The sequence below is a fragment of the Eublepharis macularius genome, chromosome 12 (genome assembly GCF_028583425.1).
Source record: "Eublepharis macularius isolate TG4126 chromosome 12, MPM_Emac_v1.0, whole genome shotgun sequence".
Lineage (NCBI taxonomy): Eukaryota > Metazoa > Chordata > Lepidosauria > Squamata > Eublepharidae > Eublepharis > Eublepharis macularius.
Window position 1 is genome coordinate 43976900 of NC_072801.1, and position 24423 is coordinate 44001322.

General features: G+C 43.0%; 1 protein-coding gene across 1 annotated transcript in view; it reads right to left on the reverse strand.

Annotated features, from left to right (window-relative positions):
* CALCOCO2 (calcium binding and coiled-coil domain 2) overlaps window positions 1–24423 on the reverse strand; it is a 45700-nt gene that overhangs the window by 16028 nt on the left and 5249 nt on the right. The window contains exons 2-10 of the mRNA XM_054995634.1: window positions 16303–16503; window positions 14498–14594; window positions 12500–12633; window positions 8752–8877; window positions 7595–7753; window positions 7279–7406; window positions 5507–5597; window positions 3819–3941; window positions 69–164 (exon numbers count right to left, since the gene is read on the reverse strand). Coding sequence (XP_054851609.1) covers window positions 69–164; window positions 3819–3941; window positions 5507–5597; window positions 7279–7406; window positions 7595–7753; window positions 8752–8877; window positions 12500–12633; window positions 14498–14594; window positions 16303–16494 — 1146 coding nt within the window. The 5' untranslated portion in view covers window positions 16495–16503. The remainder of the gene's footprint in view (window positions 1–68; window positions 165–3818; window positions 3942–5506; window positions 5598–7278; window positions 7407–7594; window positions 7754–8751; window positions 8878–12499; window positions 12634–14497; window positions 14595–16302; window positions 16504–24423) is intronic.

The window sequence follows — 24423 nt, forward strand, 5'->3', positions numbered from 1 at the left end:
CATTTCTGACCCAGAAAAGAAACATGCATGTGACTGTCCTCCATCCACACTTGCTAGATCTTGCGCACCTGAGACTCTAGTTCCATTTCATCCTTTTCCTTCTGCAGGGTGTGCAGCAAGAGTGTCTTCTCCTCCAGTTCCTTTTCCAAGTTGTCATAATTTTCCTGAGAAAAGAGAAAAAAAAGTTTGAAATTATGAGCCAAACACCCAAAGGTATTAGAGTTTTTACCCACTGTCACAGGAGAGTATTAGGGGGGCAATAAAGGTGCTCTGATTGCACTCTATACAAAACTAATGTTTGGCACTACATAGCTATCAGCCATTCCCAAAACTCCAATTCCAAGATTAAACAACTTTTGACTATCTGGAAATTCTTTTGAATGGGGTTTTCTTTCCTAATAAACTATTAACCCTCTTATCTAATTGAGTTTCCAACACACTACCTCTAGAGAACAATTTGTGCTTAACTCACTAAAGCCATACAGTACTTTTTAATTAAGACTAACCCAAATGGCACAAAACAGTGTGCAAGCTTTAATCCTCCAGAGCTCTTAATCTGTTTGGATGTTTTTTTTAAAAAAGGCACACTTGAAAGATAACACATTGTTTTATGCTGTTTTGGTCAAGCTTAATAAAAGGCATGGCTTCTGTCTCCCCCCTCCCCACTTTGAATCTACACAGCTTCCTGCAAGCCTAACATTTAAGAAGCTCTAATGTGTTGTGGTTCCTTCCCTATCCCTAATGCAAGATGTAAGCTTTAATAGAGAAACCACAGAGGATTCTGAACTCAAGCTGTTTCATTTATCTCTGTGAACTGCAAGGGTAACTCAGATGTTTCCTTCTATAGTATCTTGAGACCTGATTATCTTTGAACCAATGCTGATTATTTTATTTTTTTTATATCCTGCTTCTCATCCTAAATGAGACCCAAAGTGGCTTTTGCTCCCCCCCTTACTCTATCACAATGGCCATCTTGTGAGGTAGGCTAGGCAGAGAGAATGGGATCACTTGATGACCTTCCATGGCAAAGCAGGGATTCAAATCCAATTGTTCCAGGTCCTAGTCTGATACTGTAACCACTATGCAACACCGGCCTTGTTACCTGTAATCCCTGGCTCTCTGGGCAAGATCCAGCCTAATTTTTCCATTCAATCTTGCCCAATTTCTGTCCTTCCTGCAACTCCATCCTACATGGCTTTGTCCATGATCTCCAGAATAGCCTTTTTGGTAGTCAAAGTCTCAGTGGCAGAAACCCAGGTTAGAGCCAACCCTCTGTCTGCTATGAAACTAGAACCAATTTACAAAGCAGCTGAATGTCCAAAGGTCCCAGGAGCTGCAACTGGACACTATCAGCCTGCCAAAGAGGTAGAGCTGAGATTTGGAACCCACTGTTAACTAGAGATGGGCACGAACCGAAAGACAAACCAAAATTAAGCACGAACCAGGCTGATTTGTGGTTCACGAACCACGATTCGTCAGATCCCATTTCTGATGAACTGCCACAAACTTTTAGGCTGGTTCGTTTGGTTCATTTTTTGGTCTGTCACTGCAGACAGCCTGGTGCCAGTCAGTCAGTTTCCTAGGCAACAGGGGATAGACTTCCTGCAGACCTTATGCTGACCTGGAAGTGAACTTCTGCTGGCCCGGAAGTGACCTTCTGCTGACCCGGAAAGTGATGATTTTCTGACCTGGATGTGACATTTTTCATGAACCAAACGAACCGGTTTGCGAACCAGGGGCAGGTTCGTGAAAGTTTGTGGTTCGTGAAATTTGATGAATGACGAACCACATGGTTTGGTTTTTTCCCAGTTCATGCCCATCTCTACTGTTAACAAACAAGATAACTGCTTGTTGTATCAAGCGAACTGTAAGGCAAACATTAGCAATAAATGCATTTTGTTTTCTTGTAGACTAAAAATCTTCACATTCCGTTGGAAGCCAATATGGATGGAGTACTGGACAAGGTTCAAACCTCCACTGAGCAATGAAGTTTATTAGGAGACCTTGGGCCAGTCACTTTCTTTCCGTCTAACCTACCTCAGAGTATTGTTATGAATGTAAAATGTGAGAAAGGAGAAGAAAACCATCTATATCACTCAGAACTCCTTAGAGGAAAGTCTTTCCCAATATCTACTCTGCCTGTGACCTTTGCACTGTGTGTGCATGCTTGTGTACATGAACATTCTGGAATACAAAAGTATATGTGAGCTGATATCAATCAAGCTATGTGTGTTTTCATATTTTAATTAATAAACTATCTTGGATTGTTCTACTATATTCTAATCTCAGTTCTTTTGTTCCAAGTTTCCTAAGGAGCTTTGTGTGATTCTGAGACCAGTAAGGGAGGTAGTCTTATTCACACAGAACATCTGTCTAATGTACAAACAGCCTGATGACAAGACTATCCGTCTCTGATCTGGGAGACCCAGGCTGGAATCCCTCCTCTGCGATGGAAGCTCTCTGTGTGATCATGGATCAGCCCCTCTTTCTCAGCCTAGCCTTCCTCACAGAGTTGCTGAGAAGATACAATGGAAGGAGAACAATCCTGTAAGCCACTTTGTGTCCCCACTGGGAATAAAAGGGGTGTATAAATAAATAAATGTGTACGGATAACACATGGTAACAAGCTAGCATTTGTCAGCCATTAGGAGTCTTGCTGAGGAACCTCTGGTCATGACCTAGGCATATGAACATGTCGCAGGCAGGGGACAAAGGAAGCTCTTTGTAGGCTGCCACCACTCTGGTACAGGTCTCCTCAAGAGGGACCAGAGCACCCACCCGACCCCTGTCTACTCTTTCCCAGTAGGTTTTACTTTATATGTGACAGAATAAGGTGTGGGAATCCAGGCAGAATAATAAACAATTGTATTTCAGAGGTCTTGTAACAACTGGTTTTCAAAAACTTTGTAGAATAATGAGAACAGTAAAGACAGGTGAACAAACAAAACAAAACACCCTAATGCATCTATCTAGACTGTTCCTAGCTGCCTCTTGGTGATTGGCTTCAAGCTGACTCATCCTTCTGGATGAGGGATCCCAGTCTCTCCTCAGCTCTGCTCCCTAGGAGTGATTGAATCCCTCCCACTTTCAGCGTGGCCGTTTATACTTTCTTCCCAGGCACAACACTCTACTCCTCTACAGGTGCAAGTTTCCCCTCCAAATTCCCTGTTAATCAATCACAGGATCCAAACGGGGCCTGGGAAATGTAGGCCCTGTAGTCACTCTAGTACAGGCTTCCCCGGAGCCACTAGGCATCACTACACAGGCCTGGGCTCATAGCAAAACATATGAAATAACCCTGCACTGCCAGACCGTTAGTCAATCTAGCCCACCTACACTAACACGTAACAGCTCTCCAAATTCTCAGGCCATGGTCTTCCTTTGCCCTGGTCCCTCGGATCCTTGTGCTGGAGGTATTGAGGTTTGAAATTACACCATTATGAATGCAAATCATATAATAAACTAATGAGCTGTTACCCACAGAGGATTTCTCTGTGGGCAACAGCCTTGGAGGAAGCACTAAAATTACTCCTTGCAGTCGGCTTCCCTTAAGTTAGAGCAACTGCATCCCTATTCCCTGCAGGTGCTAGACACAGCATAAGGTACTCCTTCCAATACAATTTCCAAGAGCAAATTAAATAAAATCATGCAAGCTGCCTGTTGCTCATTTCATTGCTTCATGCACGTATTGTTATTTTTTAAAAAAATTATTGCTGCAGCCCTTTGACTGCATAAGCAGAACTGTGCAGGGTACATTTTCCTTTCTGCTCACATGCTACTGGGTCCAACCCATAGAGGGAAGAGTAAGGGATGTTTACCTGTCTAAGCAAGGTGGCATATAACTGATCATTTTCTTCCTTCAGCTTCTCCAAAAACCTGGCTTTGTCATGATCTGAGCTCTGGAGCTTTTCTACTTCCTTCTGTTCATTACAAACCTGGGACTGAAATGGAACAAGAAGCATATATGATTCCCAAATCCCAGACTGGAAAGGAAATGCTGGGTGGTTAGGTTAGCTCTCATGGAGTTGGACTCAACCTATGGCGACCCTATGAATGAAAGACCTCCAAAATGTTCTATCATTAACAGACTTGCTCAGATTCTGCAAACTGGAGGATGTGGCTTCTTTTATTGAGTCAAGCCATCTCATTTTAGGTCTTCCTCTTTTCCTACCACCTTCAACTTTCCCTAGCATTATTGACTTTTCCAGAGAATCTTGTCTTCTCATGATGTGATCAAAGTACAATAGCCATAAGATTATCATTTTAGCTTCTAGGGAGAATTTAGACTTGATTTTATGTAGTACCCAGTTATTTGTCTTTTTGGTTGTCCATGGTATCTGCAAAACTCTCTTCCAGCACCACATTTCAAATGAATCAATTTTCTTCCTGTCAGCTTTCTTCACTGTCCAGCTTTCACATCCATACACAGCAATACCATAGCTTGGATTATCTTGATCTTGGTCCCCAGAGAGACATCTTTATCTTTAAGGATCTTATCTAGCATTCCTATTCTGATTTCTCCCTTTTGGTTGATGATTGAGCCAAGGAATCCCCCCTCTTGGATACACACCTTAACGCAGTGAGGGGGTTTGAGTATGTCAGTGAAGCTGAGAGCAATACCGTCGAGAGCACAGGCTTGATCAAAAGTCTAAACTCCTGGAACAGTAACGCAAGGCGGGAGGGTCAAAGATGCATTCATCCCCTTCAGGAATCAATGGTCACATTAGCAGAACTGAATGTTCCAATGGTGATGGGAGCAGAGGAATTCCTGAAGGTTAGCTACTAAGCAGCAGCAGCGGTAGGTGACACTGGCGGAGGATCTTTCAGAGACAACTAACCCTAGTTAGTATTGCGAAGCAGAAAGCAGCAATGGTAAACTACTTCTGCTAATCTCTTTCCTTGAAAACCCTATGATGAGACAATCCAAAATGCTATTTTAATTCTATGATGTAATTTTAACTAGGTAGCCTGATATTTGTATATTTTTAACTAAAGTTTCTTTTAACCTGTATATTAGATAACAGATAATGTTCTGTTTTATAAGCTTGAATCTAGTTGTCGACTGTAACAAAACTTACTGTACTAAGAGCTTTTGTAGGTAAGGAGATGTTCTTAAAAATATGATTCTACCCTTCCATGCAGTTTGAAGTCCAGAATTTCCAGAATTTGTTCTGTGTTAACATGTAGCTCACTGATCACTGATACTACCGCTAACGCTATTTGAAGCAATTGGTATCCTGGCATGCACTGTAATAATTAAGGACCATGCAAAATGGACCTGAATTTTGATACCAATTCTATATGGCTGGGTTGCTTAAGCAAGTCGCCTTGGTTTATCAATGAGGTCAGCCATCAGTAAAAAGCATTGAGTGTATTCAGCCCTACCCACCAAGGCACAATTCCCTTTTTCTCTACAATATAATGAGCCAAAGTCTTCCCCATATTCCACTGCTTATGTTCTCTGTTCAGGAGAAAGATCGAGAAAGAGAATCGAGGAGTGGCTCACCTGCAGCTGATGCATACAACCGAGGGTAGCTTTCAACTTATTTTCCAGCTTCTCCTTTTCAGTCAACAGCTTTTTATTCTCTTCTTTAATCCTGTTTGGGAACAGAGAGGCTAAATCCTTGCTGCGGTATATGTTTGTACATCCACCCGCCTCTTGCCAGAGATCTGGGTAAACGCTTCTATCCACCTCCTTCCCAGCACAATTGAAAAAATTCCATGTTTTTTTCAGCAGATTCCAAAACTGTGCAATTCTAAACTTTCATAAGCAATAGAGAAGTCAGTAGCCATGCCTACCGGCTCAGTACTTCACAGACAGTTACACAAGAGGCAGCAGACTCACACCATCCTGCTAACCTCTCCCTACAAAAAAATACGAAGTTGCATAATGGCTGGACAACTTCCAATTGCCAGAGTGACTAAGTCATTTTCTGCAGTGCAACACCTATTGCAGACTGTGAATGTGACTTAAATCAGAGCTTTGAAGAGTTAGTTCACCTCTTTACTTGTGTTTCTTTTCTCAGTTGGGTTAATCAGCTGGGTGGAAAAAACCTTCATACATTTTCATTGCCCCCTTCATGGATCTAGTTAATTTATTTATTTAAGATATTTCTGTACCACTTTCCCCCTGTGTTACAGGACTCAAAAGACCTTACAAACATTAAAACCACAGTCAAAAATTTAAATCCATCAAGACATCAACAAAGTGCAAGAGGTACTAATCCCTTCCAGATGTCACTCAGATCCTCACTATCTCCATTGCTGTGGACGGCCGGCATGGTGCAGTAATTAAAGTGTCACACTAGAATCTGTGAGACCCAAGTTTGAATCCTGCCTCTGCCAGTCACACCCTCTCAACCTAACCTACTTCACAGAGTAAGAATAAAATGGAGGAGAGGAGAATGATGTATGCTGTTTGGGTACCCATGGGGGAGAAAAGGCAGAGTACAAATAAAGTTAATAAATAAATAGATCTCAAAGGCTCAGCTGAACAGTTTACAAAAAAAACCCAAACCTCTAGGGCTAAAGGTCAATCTTGAGAAAAATACTCCACCCTCTTAAAAATACCTATTAAGCCAAACAGACGGGTGGAGGTTGGGGAGATCATCCAAAGGCAAGCTGCATCTTTGGGAAGTAAATGGAAATACAAATCCCTGAAGAGGCAGATAATGGATTAAAGTTTCTAAGATGTTGTCCTGGGCTCTCTCTTCCAGGATGTTACTAAATATAGCAGGCTACTGGCAAAAAACTCTAGGGTTTGGATCTCAACTAAACTTTCCATTAAAAGATATTTCTTCCCATTTGCCCTTCCTGCTGCAGACTCTCCCATGTCATTCCTCATAGTGCCCCCCACTGCTCCCAGGAACAGTATTAAGTGGAGATGTGTTGGTTGCAGTAGGACATAGGAAAGTTCCAGTTCAATGATGGAGAATTTAATCTGGATCCAACCTCTATGACTGATGGAAAGTCTTTCTGAAAGCTCCACCACCACCAGTGGGGCAACTGCAGTTCTACAGATAGTTACAGCAGCTGGAACTTAGCAGACTGAAATGGGTAAGCAGTCTTTCCCTCTCCAACAGGCCCTTCTAAATACCATCTCCAATGTGGTGTAGTGGTTAGAATGTTGGATCAGGATCTGGGAGACCTGGGTTTGAATCCCCGCTCTGCCATGGAAGCTCATTGAACAATGTTGGGCCAGTCATACATTTTCAGCCTAACCTCTACCTATTTAATTCCAGACACTGGCGAAAAAGAAAGAAAGAAAAGTGTTCTCACTGGCATAGCTCTGCCTCCTTGTTCCTATTCTGGATTTCCAGGCGTGTGTTCTCCCCTTGGACACGTTTTGCTTCTAAATCGAGGGTCTCATTGTCACTCCTTGAAATTGCCAAACTTCTTTTAAGATCCTGAAGAGTCAACAAGATAGCAATGAGTCAGAGGAGTGACTGGCTTTAGCATCCGGCTTCTATGGAAAACCCATTTGCAAAGACACAATACCCACACTTCCCTTCAACCACATGACCAACTTGCAGTCATTTCACCTTCCCACTGCTTCTAAACATCTCCTGATCGTCTGGAAACTTTTGATGTTTACCTGGTTTTCCTCTTGAAATTTTATGTTATTTTCTTGAATGGCAGCCAACTCCTTCTGAGTAGAGCAGATCTCTAAAGCCTGGAGATCCTGAGCTCTCTGAAGCTCCATAGTCCCACTTTGCAATAAATGGACTTTATCCTCAAGCTCCTTTGCTGTCTCCTGGACACACAAAATAGAGGCCAAGGTTGGAGGGGTGGGGATTGAAAGTAAAAATATAAAGTGTCTAGCTGCAGGGTCTGGTTGAACTGCAGAGATGTTTTCTAGAAGACTTGCTCTTCCATTGTCTTCATTTCTGTTTTTTAAAATGACTTTCAATAACTCTGCTTCGTGAAATATTCACTCCAGTCTAGGGCACATTACTTTAGCTCTTTGACTGCTTTCAGACAGGCATTGCTTGAAAAAGAGCAGGTGCCACGGCCCAGCGATAGAGTGTCACACAGAAGGACCCCTCCTACCTCCTGTTGCTGCCTTCTACTAAGTCAGTCCTTTGATCTGTCAAGGTTACCACTCTGGCCAGGTTACCAGGTCAAGGTCTTTCACGCCACCTACTACCTGATTCCTTTAATCACAGATGCCAGGGATTAAACTGGGGAACTTCTGCATGCAAGGCAAATGCTGTACCGTTGAGCCACACCCCTTTGTCATTTGGCAAGTTCAGATATACACAGATATTGCAGAACAGGGGAATTAACAAACAGTAGGGTCAGAAGCCAATGAAATACAAGCAGTACAGTTTGTGACATTTCTCTGCAAAACTTGAAGCTATGCAAGGTAAGCGTCCACAGTGACAATTCATTAGACTATCAAGCAACACCATAGTCTTGCTAATCTTAATAGATCAGGGCTGGAGCTCAGTGGCTGAGCATCTGCTTGATATGGAGAAGGTCCCAGAAGTTCAATCTCTGGCATCTTCCAGTTCAAAGGACCAAGCAGGAAGTCATGTGAATTACCTCCACCTAAGACCCAGGAAAGATGCTGCAAGTCGGAATAGACAAGAATGACATCGATAGACCAAAGGGCCAGTTCAGTATAACATAACTTCATGTATTCAATTCTAAGTTCCATATCCTTCCAGGGAAATAAAGGACAGTTCCCTTGATCCATGTAGGAACCTCTGGGCCTTTTTTTTTTTTTTAAAAAGAGAGAGAATTGCTAACCTGTGCCTTCCTGATTTGCTCCTGTAAATCTTCGTTCTGCTTTTGGAGACTTGTTAAGGTTTCCTTCAGTTTCTGGTTTTCTTGAAACAAAGATTTATTCTGCTGCTCAATCTCCTCTACTTCTCCCTGGGTGGGGAGAAAGAAGTAATCTGAAGAGAGAAGTACCAATACAAACCCTGCAAAGGCAGCAGCTGAAAGCAGACCGCAAGGAGACCCCCTGCAATAGCTTCCAAAAAAACTCATGAGGTGTGCCTGCATCTGATGGAACAGGCTTCGAAACACAAGGATCTCCAGAACTGCAGCAAACGCAAGAGGACCACAGCCAGGTAACAAAAATGGCATGTTGGGCGGGGATGGGGGAGATCAGGTATAGCAGCATGTGCATCCCAATCTTCTTCTTCTTGAGTGAGTCAGTATGTGGCAAAAAGAGGAATTTAAGAGCCCTCCAGAGAGCACATCTGCTGTGAAAGTCAAATGCTTTTATTAAATCAAAGCACTTGATGTAAGGGAACAGATGCCATCACTGGGGACTCATTCTTAAAATGTGTGGCTGGCTTGTGACAAGTCAGCAAGTTGATTTTTTTTCTTGCACAGTCACACAATAGTGTTCAACATGGTGAAACACCAGAGAGCCTTGCTCCTCCAGCAAACAGCAACCTTTCATGCCCCAAAGATTTCCTTGTCTCTTAAACCACTGCTGCCTAGAATTCCAGACTATTTCCTTCTCGCTCCAGTAGATCTCCTCTCAAAACCTACCTTACCCATAACTCCACTCCTCAACTGAAAGGAAGCCCAAGACCATATAACTGCATATGTGCACATTTACTTATTGCTTGTTTACTTCATTTATACTTCACTCAGTTGGGTACCCAAAGCAGCTCCTTTCCATTTTATCCTCACAACAGCCCTGTGAGAGTGTGACTGATCCAAGGTCACTCAAGGAACTTCCATGGCGGAGTAGGGATTTGAACTTGGGCCTTCAAGATCCTAGGCCAAGACCCTAATGACTACACCCACTGGCTATCACGCAGGTTAAGATATTCTCGCCTCTCACCTCTTATCATCATCTCGTCCTCCCTGCAATGGCAATAGTTGAATTGTAATCTGTTTGGGGCAGGGATGCGTTGGTTGCATAAATTGCTTTGTAAGAATGCCATGTGAATTTATTACATTATATAAATCATTTCAAAATTATAATCACAAATGGCAGGAAGCAGAATTGTGTTTTTACACTGCTCCATTTCCTTTTATCACTACTGATGGTTCAGCAATCTGCCTTAATTTCTGGCACTTTTAGCATTTATCGTCTCAAAGCAAAATCCGTGTGCACAGAAGATGCTTATGACCACTTTGGCACATAATCTTGCTGACAGAATCTCCTTTTCAAAACACTTTGTGCCTTCAACTTGCTGTTCTGCTGCAGTCACCACTGGCTCATCTAGGACTACCATGGAATCAATCTGGCTACCACAGTGACAGCTCTCCAATAATCCCCTTCCATGTTGCCAGATCACAGCTGACACCCTGTCTGGTTACCTTTGCAGGCACTTTCATTCACATTATTTGAGAATGCATAACATTCATTGGAAGGACAAATACTCAGTTACTGAAGTCCTTGAAAGAGAAAAGGCATCTCTAGAGAGAATCCATCTTCATTCAGCCTCAGTTCCCTTGGGCAGGGCCAATTAGCTATTATATGACTACTCTGAAACAACCTCCCCTGAGGGGGTCAGGATGGTTGTCATGCTGGCTTGGCTCTGCCAGCTTGCTTTCTGAAGTTTTTTTTTTTTTAATGATGAACTCCATGTAATAGCTTTCATTAGGACCAACAAAACTGACGCAAGGTATTGTGCAAGCTTTTGAGCTTACCAGAACTCTTCATCAGGCTGGACACTACAAGATTTAGAAAGATAGAAGGGTAGAAGGCAGTTTGATCTTTCTAAATTCTATCCCATCCAGGATGAAAAGCTCTCGTGAGCATAAAAACTTCCACGTGTCAATTTGGTTGGTTCTAATAAAAGATATTACAGAGATTTCATTTTTGGTTTTGGCATGGGCCAATATGGCTGCACAGCTGCTTGTATTTAAAAGGGACTCCGATAGTGAGTGAACCTCTTGTGTAGTTGAAGCAGGGGCTGTGTTTGACTAGGTCGACATTCTATGCAATAGTTAGTATTCTCTACTTTTTGAACTAAGTTGTAGGTAGTGCTAATGAATACTGGTATTTCTAAGCTTCCTTGGGCTGTTTTTTTAGGACACAGTATAAGTATTTTGATAACAAAAAGCAGCTGACAGGTAGAGTGGGGCTATCAAGTGCAAAATATGCTATTCTGTCAGGAAGAAACTACATCAGCTCACACTCAAAACGCCAATGCATCCTCCACTTTCCCACCAACAGCAGCCATTTCAAAGATAGCTTCTGAACAGCAACACGTATTCATTGTTATCTTGCCTTGCCTCCACTCAAGGTAGCTCATAACAATTAATTTTAAACACAAGCATGCATTAGCTGGGTCTGAATAATCCTTCTCCACACCATCATGAATGTGACCTCAACAGAAGTGCTCACCTGTGTGAACAGACAGTCACCACAGTGTACTGGGTAGAGTGTCCGACTAGGATCTGGGAGTCCCAGAGTCGAATTCTCACTCTGACAAAGAAACTTGCTGCATGACCTTGGGCCAGTCACACACACTCAACCTAACCTACCACACTGCATTGTTGTTGAGGTTAAAACGGAGGACAGGAGAACCAGATAGTCCACCCTGAGTTCCTTAGAGGAAGGGTATGATAAAAAATATGATAGTGTGAACTGGACCAGAGTTCACCACATGTACATGGATCTCTCTTTTAGAAAAGAGTGCACCATTTCCCTCCCTCTGAAAATCAGAGCAGTATAGTGCAGAGGTCTCCAACGTGGTGTCTGTGGCAGCACGGCACCTGCTGACACCTTTCCTGGCACACATTACATGTTTTTTTCAAAAACAGGCACAGCCTGGTGCAAATTTTGCCCAGCAAGGCTTTTGATTGGCCAATGGAGATCTGACTAGCTGTGCAGATTTTAAAAACTGTTGCTTTGGCGGCAGCTGCCACCACAGCAGAAGGAACCTCACTGTGTGACTGAAGGTATGTTGTGGCAGCCATTCTGTGGCTGGCTCCACCTCCTACAGCAGTCATTTTTTGCAGTCATTTTGTGGCTGTGCCCACCAACCTGTGTCAAAATTCTAAGGTCCCTGCAGGCTCAAAAAAGTTGGGGATCCCTAGTGTAGTGAGCTTGCTGTCCCACCTGCAACTGTGATAACTAAGTGTTGTTTGGGGCATCCTGGTTAGACTACCGTATCAAGGGTCTAATAAACAAAATGGCTGACCAGGAACCAACTAGGGGGGATAATGGCCTAGCCATGGCTTGCAAACACTTCATGTACCACACTAGATCCCCCTTCAGATCTTACATTCACACGTACCAGGACGACAGCAATCACACACAGGGCCTCTGTGGTCACCACACTGCAGGCACATACAGCTTCTGTACGCACCAACTGACTGCTAGATTTTCCAGGGTTTGGGATTTGCATGTACCAAAGCTGTAAGTTTATGAAAATATATGTTGCCCTTGTTCAGAAAACACAGTGACTGCACGTACCAGGAGCATTGCAGGCAGTGACAGTGCCTGATACACGTGAAAACCAGGCTCCTAGTACACCTGAAAAGCACTTACATGGCTCAGAGAACAGGAAAGCAAACGAACCTGTGTAGTAACCACCAGCATGTCATCCTCAGCTGCTGCACGGAACTGAAAGGGGACACTGGCTCCACGGACTATCCCGTCCTGGTCGACATAGCAGAACTGATAATATTCATCATCCTTCGGGAGGTAGTAAGCTGAAGGATAAAAGTCAGGTCATATTTCCAGCATCTCAAGTGTGCAAACTGGCTGCAGTATAAGCAAGAATGCCAGATACAAAGCTGTAGTAAGCAGACCCAGTTCTGCAAGCATTGGTCCACACTGCCCCTTTGATCACAGGCACCCTTTGGGCTGCAAGAGCTTTTGACCCTGGAAATTGATTCTAAAGCAATTAGATCACTGTCTCCAGTGGTCACTGGCCAATATGGCCAGACAGGATATTTGCTCGACTTGTGTTCCTGTAAATCTGAATTACATCAGCTCGAGTATGTAATGATAGAATTTATAATTTCTAGCCATTCCCTTATATTTAACAGTGTCAGGGGACTGGTAATTTGAAGACTTGGCATAAGATCATATAACCTTTGTTCTAGAGAGAGGCTTAGAGACTGCCGTACATGATGTTTCAGTCATCGTTCAGATCAAAGTTGTTTTAATGTCATTCCTCATTCACACTGTAATATTTCTGGGTTTACAAATACTGAGCACTCAACAAAAGCTCTGCAAAATACTGGGAACTAGATTCTTTGGAGGGTTGACTTCCTATTAAAGTTCACTCTCCTTTCCGTTTTCACATACAAAGTGCCAGAAGAATCATAATGGAAGGAGGACAATTTAGTATTGAGTCTCTCTCTGCCACATCTGGATCTGTGCTTAATAGCAGCCTGTTGTATATCTATATAAAGCTGACCTGTGACCAATGTGTTCTTAGCATGACAGTCTCAAAGTGGCTTCAAGGATGTGAGAATCAGCAGCTTAATAGGAATTTGGAGTCACCTGGTCTGACAAAGTTGTGGGTAAACAAGTGTGGCTTTTTGGTTCACAGGTCACAAAAAATACACAACAATTGCTTTAGGTTTTGTGATCTTCATCTCCCGTTCTCCAGAAGAAATGCTTTAAATAAAACCAACCAAGCTTTGTTTACATCATCAAATGCCTCTGTACTGAAGCCTGCATCTGACATAGAGAGGAAATCTGGCATTGTGCTTAAGAAACACAATGTATTGAGGGTGCAAATAAGCCTTATGGCCGTTGTTCTATAAATATTGTTTTTGCAGAGTTTCACTCATCTTTGCAGTGGTATTAAAACTGTGTTGTTGATCTGGAGAGAGCTGGTATCCCAAACTAGTTTAGATTCTTACTATTTTGCAACAAAGTTGAATCCACTGTCATGTGGTGTCAGGTTCTTTCTAAATAGTTATCTATATTTCTATGTATATCCATTTTTTTCTTCTGATCACCACTAAGAATGGATTAAAAAACATTAAAACTGTACCAAACTATACAAACTTGGTCTGCTCAGAACATATTGTGAAATAGTCATCAATTACTCTCACACTGCATCCTGGGCACTGTACAAAATTGCTTTGGAAGTTATAGTTCTAGCATGTCATTCTGGTTGTACCAAGAAGTAGCCAGTAGAGATGGGCACGAACCAAAATACGAACCAAAGTTCATCACGAACCAGACGGGTTTGTGGTTCATGAACAAGCGGTTTTTCAGAGTCCATTTCTGATGAACCGTCACGAACTTTAGGGCGGTTCATTTGGTTCGTTTTTTGGTTCGTCACTGCAGACAGCCTGGTGCCATTCAATCAGTTTCCTAGGCAACGGGGGTTGGGCTTTCTGCAGACCTTCCTGCTGACCCGGAAGTGGTGATTTGCTGGCCCGGAAGTGGTTTTCATGAACCAAAACGAGCCAGTTCGTGAACTGGGGCAGGTTTGTGAAAGTTTGTGGTTCGTGAAATGTGACAAACTACGAACAGCATGGTTTGTTTTTTTTCTGGTTCATGCCCATCTCTAGTAGCCAGTGGTATGCTTGCACCACCCAACCCACAACTCACCTTTAAACAAGATTTGTTCATGTTCAGCACTGTTGGAGCTGCTTGGCAAAGGTGCCCACATAAATGTGTAATATTCCCGTGTCGTCTTCCATCCCACCTGCAACAGTAACATTTTTCTCCATTGGTCTTTGATTACTCAAAAAGTAGGATAAGAATAACTCTGGATGAGGGCCCTCACAGTGGAACAGAAGACTTTCTTGTCCATGCTTTCAAGCATTCTAAAACTAGGAGCATATCTGAACCACAGATTCAGACTCTTTGAAGTGGGACTGACTTCAGTAACTTTAGAGACCCACTTGCAGAACTGGTATGCAGCTGTGATAAATCTTCAGCCATGTTAAATAATTCAAGTAACTCCAAGTCTCCCCCACCCTCCACTCCCACCAACCTTACCATAATCTTACAACATAAAATGAGTGCGTATTCTATTTTAGGTGGTGGTAGTCAGGAAGGCTTCTCTTTTCCTCTCTGAAGCTTTGGCCAGGATTATAATTTGAGACAAGCGTAGTGGACTGTTTAGGATGGAATTTTGTTGCAAAGCCTTGTGTGTGGTGGGAAGAGTATTTATAAATATATAACATTACTGAATAACATGTTGTATTTCATGACCATTTTGCAGATGCAGAAACAACCCAAATTTGCCAATGAACTCCTGTCACCTGAGACTCACTTTACAGGTACTGACCCACAATTTGAGAACCACTGCTGAAATCTGTTTAAGAGTTTCTTGTTCCTCTTCACAAGAGTCCTAAAAACCAGAGTTGTTTGAGAGAACAAGGGATATCAAACAGAAATCTCAGTTCTTTAATCAAATTACAATTCCCAGGATTCTCTGAAAGAGAAGCCTTAACTGTCACATATGAGTTTGTAGTGTAGATCACTATTTCTCAACTTCTGGGTTGGGACCCAATAGTGGGCCAGGAAGCCTCTGAAAGTGGATTGCAGGCCAGCCATCCCCACTGACGGCTTCTGCCCTTTGAACCCTTCTATCTCTCTCCTCTTCTTCCTTTTCAGCTTCTCAAATTCTTGCATCCCCCTCCCCCATTACAACAATAATTGTGTGTGGGGGAGCTGTCTGGCAACTAGTAAGTTTATGATAGTCGCTGGAAGGGAAGGGAAGACTGGAGGGTAGGTAGGAGCTGTTCAGCACACAGACTGGTGAGAGGAGGAGAGAAAGAGATGCTGCTATGGGAAACGGACCGCATTGAGCAACTTGCTACCCATCTCTTTGCCAACATCTGCCAACTTCTCAACCCAGTAGCTCTACACTTTCCCAGTCTCTTGGGCCAGCCCTGGATGGGTCGCCATGGAAAGTAAATTTGGATACCATATCAAAAAGGTTGGGAACAACTGGAGAAGATAATATAAAAGCCCTTCCACATGGATCCTAGAAGTACAGCATACTCTAAGCTACTAGGAAAGTTGAACACATACACCTTAATTATGAGTATTAATATTATAGCATCTGAAAATTTTGAAGATCATTAATTGTGTCCCCAATACTCAAATGGCAAAAAATTGTTTACTGCTTCAAGACAAGCTCTCAAATATAACATTAAAAACTCTTATAACTACTCTTCCTCCCACTCCACACAAGACCATGAGCCTCGCAAAAGAACTCCATCCTAAGTTGTCCACTACCTATGTCTCAAACTGTAACTATGCTCAAAGCTTCAGAGGAGAAAAGCCTTCTTGACCTTCAAAGGCCTCTACAAAATACAGCAACAGATTTGGACATACTGGAATTAAATTCCAACACCCATCTTGCATCACCAAGACATTTGCTTTCAGAAACACAAACTCACCTTGAAAATGCCCACCCAATCTTTCCCACGGGGAATGATGTACTCGGAAAGGTTATAGTGGCAAGTGATATCTGCTCCTGGGACATAGAACTTCTCCACGTTTGTAAAGATGACCTGGGAGAAGTGGCACCTGTCCAAGACGACGGTGGAAGTTGGAGGGTCATCCGAGATACTGCATGACAAACCTTCCATGCTGGCTTTCTGTGAAAGGAGAAAGGGGGAGGGAATAGAGAGACCAATTCAAAACAACCACCAGCAATTCTGTCCTTTCATTTGAAGCCTCCTCCAGGCTTGCAGGACTTTTGTGCCACTTGAGGGAACTTGGCCCAAGAAAATTTGCTGTGTGAATGCAACAGGTTACTAGACAGGGAAACAAATTCTAGAGGGCTAGCCTTCTTGTAGCAAAATTAAAAAGGAACCTTGCAGCCCCTTAAAGACTAGCAGATTTACAGAAGCATAAGTTTTCATGGGCTCATCAGATGCATAAAGTTAGCACATATCACACAGCATACAGAAGGGGAAAAATTAGGCATTCAAAGGCCATGAAATGAATGTGGCACCCCATATTAGGAATGCACACTTTACCAAGCCAAGTACATGTTATACATATATATGTTATAGATCCCCAACATTAAAAAAAAATATAAGCAGTTTGAAGAGACAGGAATTTGCAGTGGGAAAAAAATTAACCTTTCCCTCCCCCGCTCCAAGTCCTCACTACTTCTCCACTTTAGCCAGTGTAGTGGTCAGGGCTTTTTTTCATCTGGAACATGGTGGAACGGAGTTCCGGAACCTCTTGAAAATGGTCACATAGCTGGTGGCCCCGCCCCCTGATCTCCAGACAGAGGGGAGTTTAGATTGCCCTCCGTGCCCCAGGCGCGGAGAGCTATCTAAACTCCCCTCTGTCTGGAGATCAGGGGGTGGGGCCCACTGAGTTCCACCACCTCTTTTCCCAGAAAAAAGCCCTGGTAGTGGTTAGTGTTTGACTGGCATCTGGGAGATCCAAGTTTGAATCTTCATTCCGCTAAGGAAGCTTGCTGAGTGATCTCGGTCCAGTCACATGCACTCAGCCTTCACAGGATTGTTGTGAAGACAAACCAGAGGCAAGAAGAACAATGTAAGCTAATTGGGGTCACCCCTGGGGAGAAAGGCAGAATGCAAATGAAGTAAATAAAATAAGAATAAATTGCACTCCTCAAAGTACTTTTCTTCCTGTGGGATTCCAAATGCAAGTGCAGAACTTTGTAAAGTAGGCATGGTATGTACAGATAATACATAGATCAGATTTTTGGACTGGATTCAGGTATGGCACTATTTTTACCCCATCCAGTTCATGTTACTACTACATCATCCTGTGGACAGGCAACACAGATGAAGGACTGGCAACATTGCCACATGAATCACCCAGCCCAAGCAAATGCTATGCAACTACCACTGGAGATCACGGGCACCCAGCCAAGAGGAAGTGATATAACTTCACCACACCTGTAACATACTAATCAACCTGAAGATTGTTCTCCTCAGTTCTGGAGTGTAGCCAGTGTGGTTTAGTGCTTAGAGTGTCAGACTAGTATCTTGAAGAACCAGGCTCAAATCTTCACTCTACGCTGGGCAACATTGGACAAGTCACACATTCCCACCTTGCCTACCTAACAGGGCTGTTGTGAGGATAAAATGAAGGAGAGGAGAATGATGCAAGCCATTTGAGGGCTCCATTGGGTAGAAAGGCTGGGTACAAATGAAATAAATAAACAAATACATTGCAATTCAAGAGAGATCCCTCCCAGCGGTAAGATTACCATGCAGCACAAGTGCAAACATAATCATATGGCCTTGCCCATTTGGTCAACATTGAGACTTGCCATTGTGAACCAGAAAAAGAAAAATGAAAGCATGTTCATCCACTTTTTAATTCATTAGGCATACAGAGGTGGTCTTGCTATGAAGCAAGAGGAGTTTGGGCACCATGAAGGGCAGCCATGCGGCGACAGTGATTTCACCCATGGGCACAATCAAGTTGAGGTGCCCCTTGACATGTCTCATTCAAATGAACAGGAGCCACATACTGTCATGCATGGCTCCTGTTCATTTCAATAGGGTTTGCAGAGGGGCACATGAAGTTAGTATGGTTTAGCAGTTCAAGTGTCGAAGCAGGATCTGGGAGACCCAGGTTCAAATCCCCACTCTACCACAGAAGTGGGAAAATGGCATACTAAGATTAACCTACCTCACGGAGGTTTTGTGAGGATTATATGAAGGAGAGGAGAACAATGTAAGCCATTTTGGGTTCCCACTGGGGAAAAGTTGGGGTTTAAATGAAGCAAATAAATAAAAATAAATCTGGAGGCAGTTTCTTTCTCCCTCCCCCTCTCCCTCCCTAACCTACTTCACAGGGTTGTGGCAAGTGTAAAAACGAAGGGTAGGAGAATGATACATGCCATCTGAGCTCCACGGGGGGGGGAAAGGTGAGGATTTAAGAAATGTAATGAGGTAATAAATACATTTTTCTGAGTTAAACCTTGGTGTCTGCCGATACTGCAGACACAAACTGGCTACAGCTAGTGGTCTTTCATATAATCTACTACCTGATCCTTTTTAACTGGAGATGCGAGGGATTAGATCAGACAAAGCAAATGATCTATCACTGAGCCACAACCCCACATTCACAGGGAACTTCCCAGTATATTACAACCTATGTTTAATTCAACGGAAGAGGATTATTTTAGACTTTCCTGGTCAGTCAACTGCCTGTCCTGAACAAGACCTAGAGGAAAACAAAAACAAATTTTTCTCCCAGGCTCCATAAGCCCTGGCCATTGACCAGACAGGAGGGGAGTGCTTGCCTTGAAGCTTTCCTGCCAATCCAAGATTATTCTAGTTCCAGGAAACTAGAAGCACGAGCTCTCCAGCTTATCCACACAGCAGTGACCACAGAGGGAGACATGATCTCTCCAGATATCAGATCCAAAGGGCATTTAAGGAGACAGAAAAGGGGTCATGGATTGAAGCACCAGCTGCCTATCACACAGGATTTGTTTTTCAGACTACAGCTTGCCTGGGCCCATCATTGGGCCACATCAGAACTCATGCCATGCCAAATATTAACCATTTAATTTAAAGAAAGCGAGAAAAGGATTGTGCACATAAGCACTGCTCTCACCCTGAAGGGTCCCAAGAGAAACATCACTTTCACTTACACAAATTTCTTACACAAATGTGCAATGCAGTTGGCTGGAATGGGAGGGGGGGAGTGTCCCTGTATGAGTATCAGACCCCAGTTGTTACCACTTTCTCCCCAAACAGCACACACAATTCAACTGAACATATGTTGCTGGGCAAGCTTGCCAAAAATCTATTTTGGCATCAGTTTTCCCACGTATCTGATTGCAGGATTTGGAGTTATTTATAGAAGAAACCTGAACAACCAGAGCGTACAACTGACATGCTCAGAGTATGTTGATCAACCAATTCGGGATGCTAGGAAAGTCCCCAACTCATTTTAGCTTGGTCGGAAATTATCCCTGCACCTCAGGAACGCCCCCCCCCCCACCTTCTAACACAGTGATCCTGAGCAAACGTGCCCATGGGAACCAGGGAACATCTTGCTGTGTTTCCGGGCTTCTTCTCCAAAGCAAAGAGAAAATCCTGGCTTTCCTTCATCTCTCTGGAACAGGAGGTGCTTTAGTTTATCCCAGGAGGCATCACCTTTGTGTCTACAGGGAGCACCCAATTTGGAAACAGCCACTTCCCTCATAATCAAAAAGAGTCCAGTAGCACCTTTAAGACTAACCAATTTTATTGTAGCATAAGCTTTCGAGAATCAAGTTCTCTTCTTCAGATGCATGGTACAGAAACTGTACCATGCATCTGACGAAGAGAACTTGATTCTCGAAAGCTTATACTACAATAAAATTGGTTAGTCTTAAAGGTGCTACTGGACTCTTTTTGATTTTGCTACCACAGACTAATACGGCTAACTCCTCTGCATCTACTTCCCTCATAGAAGGCTGCTTGGCTTGCAACATTTTGTCCTACCTAAGGAAGGCGCTCAAAGGAGATGCCACACAACAGAAATGTAACAGATTCTCCCGTTCCAAATTATATCTTGATATTTACTATTTATTGACTATATTTATTCCTTTATATGTATTGAATATTTATTATTAACACTTTGAAATATAAGAGAGAGAGAGAGAGAGAGAGAGAGAGAGAGAGAGAGAGAGAGAGAGAGAGAGAGAGAGAGAGAGATTTACCTTTAAGAGACTATAATTTGGGAACGGGCAAATCTGTTACATTTCTGTTTTGCAACATTTTGTGACTGGCCCCAGCTTCCACAGCAGCCATTTTGAGGTTAGATGTGTCCCCTACCCACTTTGGCAGCCATTTTATGGTAGCACACAACTACCTATTCTCAAAACCCAAAAGTGCCACAGACTTCACAAGGTTAGAACCCCTGTAAAGCTACAGGTAAATACAGAACCTCCACTGGAAGATTCTGGACCTCATTAAGGGCAATAGAGCAGGAGACAGACCTGACCCATGGAACACAATCCACTGGGAGAGCCTCCTGCACAGGCTCTACTCTAAACTAATGGGAGCTGCTTAAGAGTGAACTTTCCACACCATTGAAAAACTCTTATTTGGACTTTCCACCATAAGGCTCACAAAAATAAGAGTGTAAACACAAGATTTGCCTTCTTTGCCCTAAAGGAAACTGCTTCCAGGAGCAGTCCTTCAGCACTGAAAGGAAACAAAGGGAAATCTCCTATGGTCTGGAGATGCCAAGCCAGGAGACAGCACTGGTATCTCCCAGACCAAGCTGCTGATCTTTCCTGACCTAGAGTTGCCAACTCCAGCTTATGAAATTCCTGTATATTTCAGGATGTTGCCTAGAGAGGGAGCACAGCAGATGATGCCACAGTTTGCCATTTTGTCCAGAGGAACTCATCTTTGTAGTCTAGAGACCAATTATAATGCCAGGAAAACTCCAGGCCCCACCTGGAGATTGTCAACCAAATCCTGATATGATTTCTCATCTTTAATTGCTGTTGCAGACTAAGATGCCATCCCAGGAAAACAGCATATATACTCCGCATGCCACCAATGGGCCCCCTTTCCTATTTTCTGGACACATTAATCACTGCCTTTCAAGGAGTTTACTGGGATTGTTTTCTTTACTTTTGTAGAAAAACTGGACAATACAGCACCAGCTTTACCATCCTCTTGCTGGAGAGCTCAGCTAATATAGTTTCTTCCATGTTTACAATATTTTTTTTCTTTTGCAAATGCTGTCTGAGATGAGGGGAATCTTTAACCCTTTTCTCCCCTACTATTTTCTCAATGGAAGAAGCCAACCCTGATTTGCTTTTCCCCACAATAGTTTCTCCCGGCAGGAATAAAAGCAAAAAAAAAAAAAAAACCGCAGGAGAGGAAAGGATTAAAGTTCTTCTCCCTCCCCAAGGCCTTCCCCTCCTTGATACTGCAATCTCAGATGCTGCATTTGCAAAAGAAAAAAAATGTTTAAAATAAACTCAGAAAGATGTGCACCCCTCCACAAGGCCTTCCCCATGCTCACATTTCATTCCTTCCAGCATCCACCACAAGGAATATTCAAAGACACCCCAGTATAAAGTCTAGCACACAGCCAAAGGCTCTTCGCTCTCGTTTCCATTCCCTTCTGATAAAACAAACAAGATAATGGCCACATGTAATAGGGCAGCCTGCCAGCTTTTTCAAATTTCCTGTCCTAAAAACAAAGCCTTTCATGGTGATGCCTGTTTTGGCCAGCCTGTGGAGCACTTGATCGCTTTCACTTTCAACACACAAGACAGGAAACACACCCAAATTTAGTTCCAGGAATTGTCTTTGCTGCATGGCGTAGGCAGCACACCTATAGCTAGCTATGCTTCTAGAGAAGAAGACCATCAGTAGAAGAAGTCTCACAGTGCAAAATGGGTCTGTGTTGTTCTCTCTATCTTGGCCTTGAATAGGAACATTGCATATGGACATAAAATGGGAATGTTTGCCCCAGCAAGGTCCAGCACCTGCATCAGTTCCTAAACTAGAACAACTTTTATACAAAGCTTTGATGTATCCTCAATCCTTGTAATACCGTCTGTCCTCCCCATATTGCAGATGAAGACCTGAATTATTTTCCTAAGGCCACCTAAGTTCTCAGCAGAGAGAAAAAACTAGCAACTTCTTGGTTCACAGTTCCTCTGGGCTTCTCCTAAAGACATAGGAACAGAGCTAGGGGAGAAAAAGCTGGTGAGCTATTGTGAAATCAAATATAGATTGTGAGATAGGCCACCATAGTAGCTCTGCTGCTGATTTTCTAGACAACTTGGGGAATAAACCCAGAACTATCATGGGATAAACTGAAAAGGTGTTTGAACACAGCTGCAGTGACATACCAAGAGGTTAAATTGATCAAGATTCTAGTGTATAAATGGATTTATGTACAAGCTAAGTACGCTACAGCTAAGTATACTACAGCAGACTAAGAGGCTGCTAAATAAAAATACAAAATTTTATTAATATACTTTTGTGTTGATGCTAGGGGGCCTTGTAATTTGACAAGGGTTAGAGTCTCAGCATTTATTTATTTGCTTGATTTATATCCCTCATTTCTCCCCAATGAAGACATACAGAAGCTTGCATTGTTCTCCCCTCTTCCATTTTATCTTCAAATAACCCTGTGAGTTGGTTAGGCTGAGAGCCAAGCTACAAGTGACGAATTACAGTGGAGCGCAAATGGATCAAGTGGAGCGCAAGTGAATGGCAAGTGACCAGGGAGGAATACACGTGAGTCTGTTCACTTGCCAGGCAAGTGTAATTCGTCACTTGTACAGTAGCTTGGCTCTGAGTGCATGTTACTGGCCCAAGGTTACCCAAGTAAGTTTCTGTGGCAGAGCAGGAATTCAGACCTAGGCCTCCCAGATCCTAGTCTAACACTCTAAGCACTACACCACAACTAAGAATAAAAACTGCTAAAAATGATGGAACCTCACAGTTAAATGTCTAGGTAAAAATAAACATTTTTGCACGAAGGATAGTAAAATAGGGGCCAATTGAGGCTCAAGAGGGGAGGCATTATAATGGTGAGATGCCACTGTCAGGTGAAAAATGAAAAAAAAAGGCGGCCTCTTTGCCCTCATAACCTAGGGCTGAGCAGATCTTCAGACAGGGATCTGGGCACTGAAAATGCCCTGTCTCTGGTTGCCACTCACCTCCTCTCTACAAACAGGGGCATGGAGGATAAGGCTTTGGAAAACATTACAGGAAAAGCTGATTCTTCAGATACCCCAGCCCCAAGCTGTTCATGGCCTTCATGTGTAAGAACTGGCACATGTGTTTCTTATAACCTCCCCTATAGCAACTGATTTCACTGCAAAGATAATCTTAGTCAGAAATCACTTCCTGATGCTAAAGATGGAAAAACAGAAGCAAAAGTTCAGAGGGGGTGACCCAACTTGTTTCTTGCCCTGGCCATCAGACTCCTTCCACCACCCCACGCTTTGCCTGTGTGGGATTCCAAAATAAAATGTGTTGAATTGTTTTGATCAGCCTGAGGACATTGGCAACATGATCTAAGGATGAAGAGAAGGGAAAGGAGAAAAATAAACTGAGGAAAAAAGAAGGATAAGGGTTAGGAGGGGACATGGGTCTCCCATTAGAAAAATATCCAATACAAACACCTAAGGCACAAAATAGATTTGCCAACAGTTTCTATGAATCCACATGCACACTTCTGACTAATCAACGGCAATAAAGCCTAACCTTTACATAGTAATTTAGAACATTCAAAACATTTCTCAATAATCCTTGTAAAAACCCTAGAAAGTAGGTCAAACTTAGTATCCCCCCCTTTATTTGGGTTGCCAGCTCCAGGTTGGGAAATTTCTGGAGGTGGAATCTGGAAAGGGTGGAGTTTGAGGAATTGAGGGATCTCAGTGGTGTATAAAGCCATAGAAACCACTCTCAAAAAGCCATTTTCTCCAGGATAACTGATTTCTGGGGCCTGGAGATCAGCTGAAATTCCAGAAGATCTCTAGCCACCATCTGGAGGTCAGTGACCCTACCCTTTATTGCAGATGGGGACTTAAAACTAAGAAATAACAG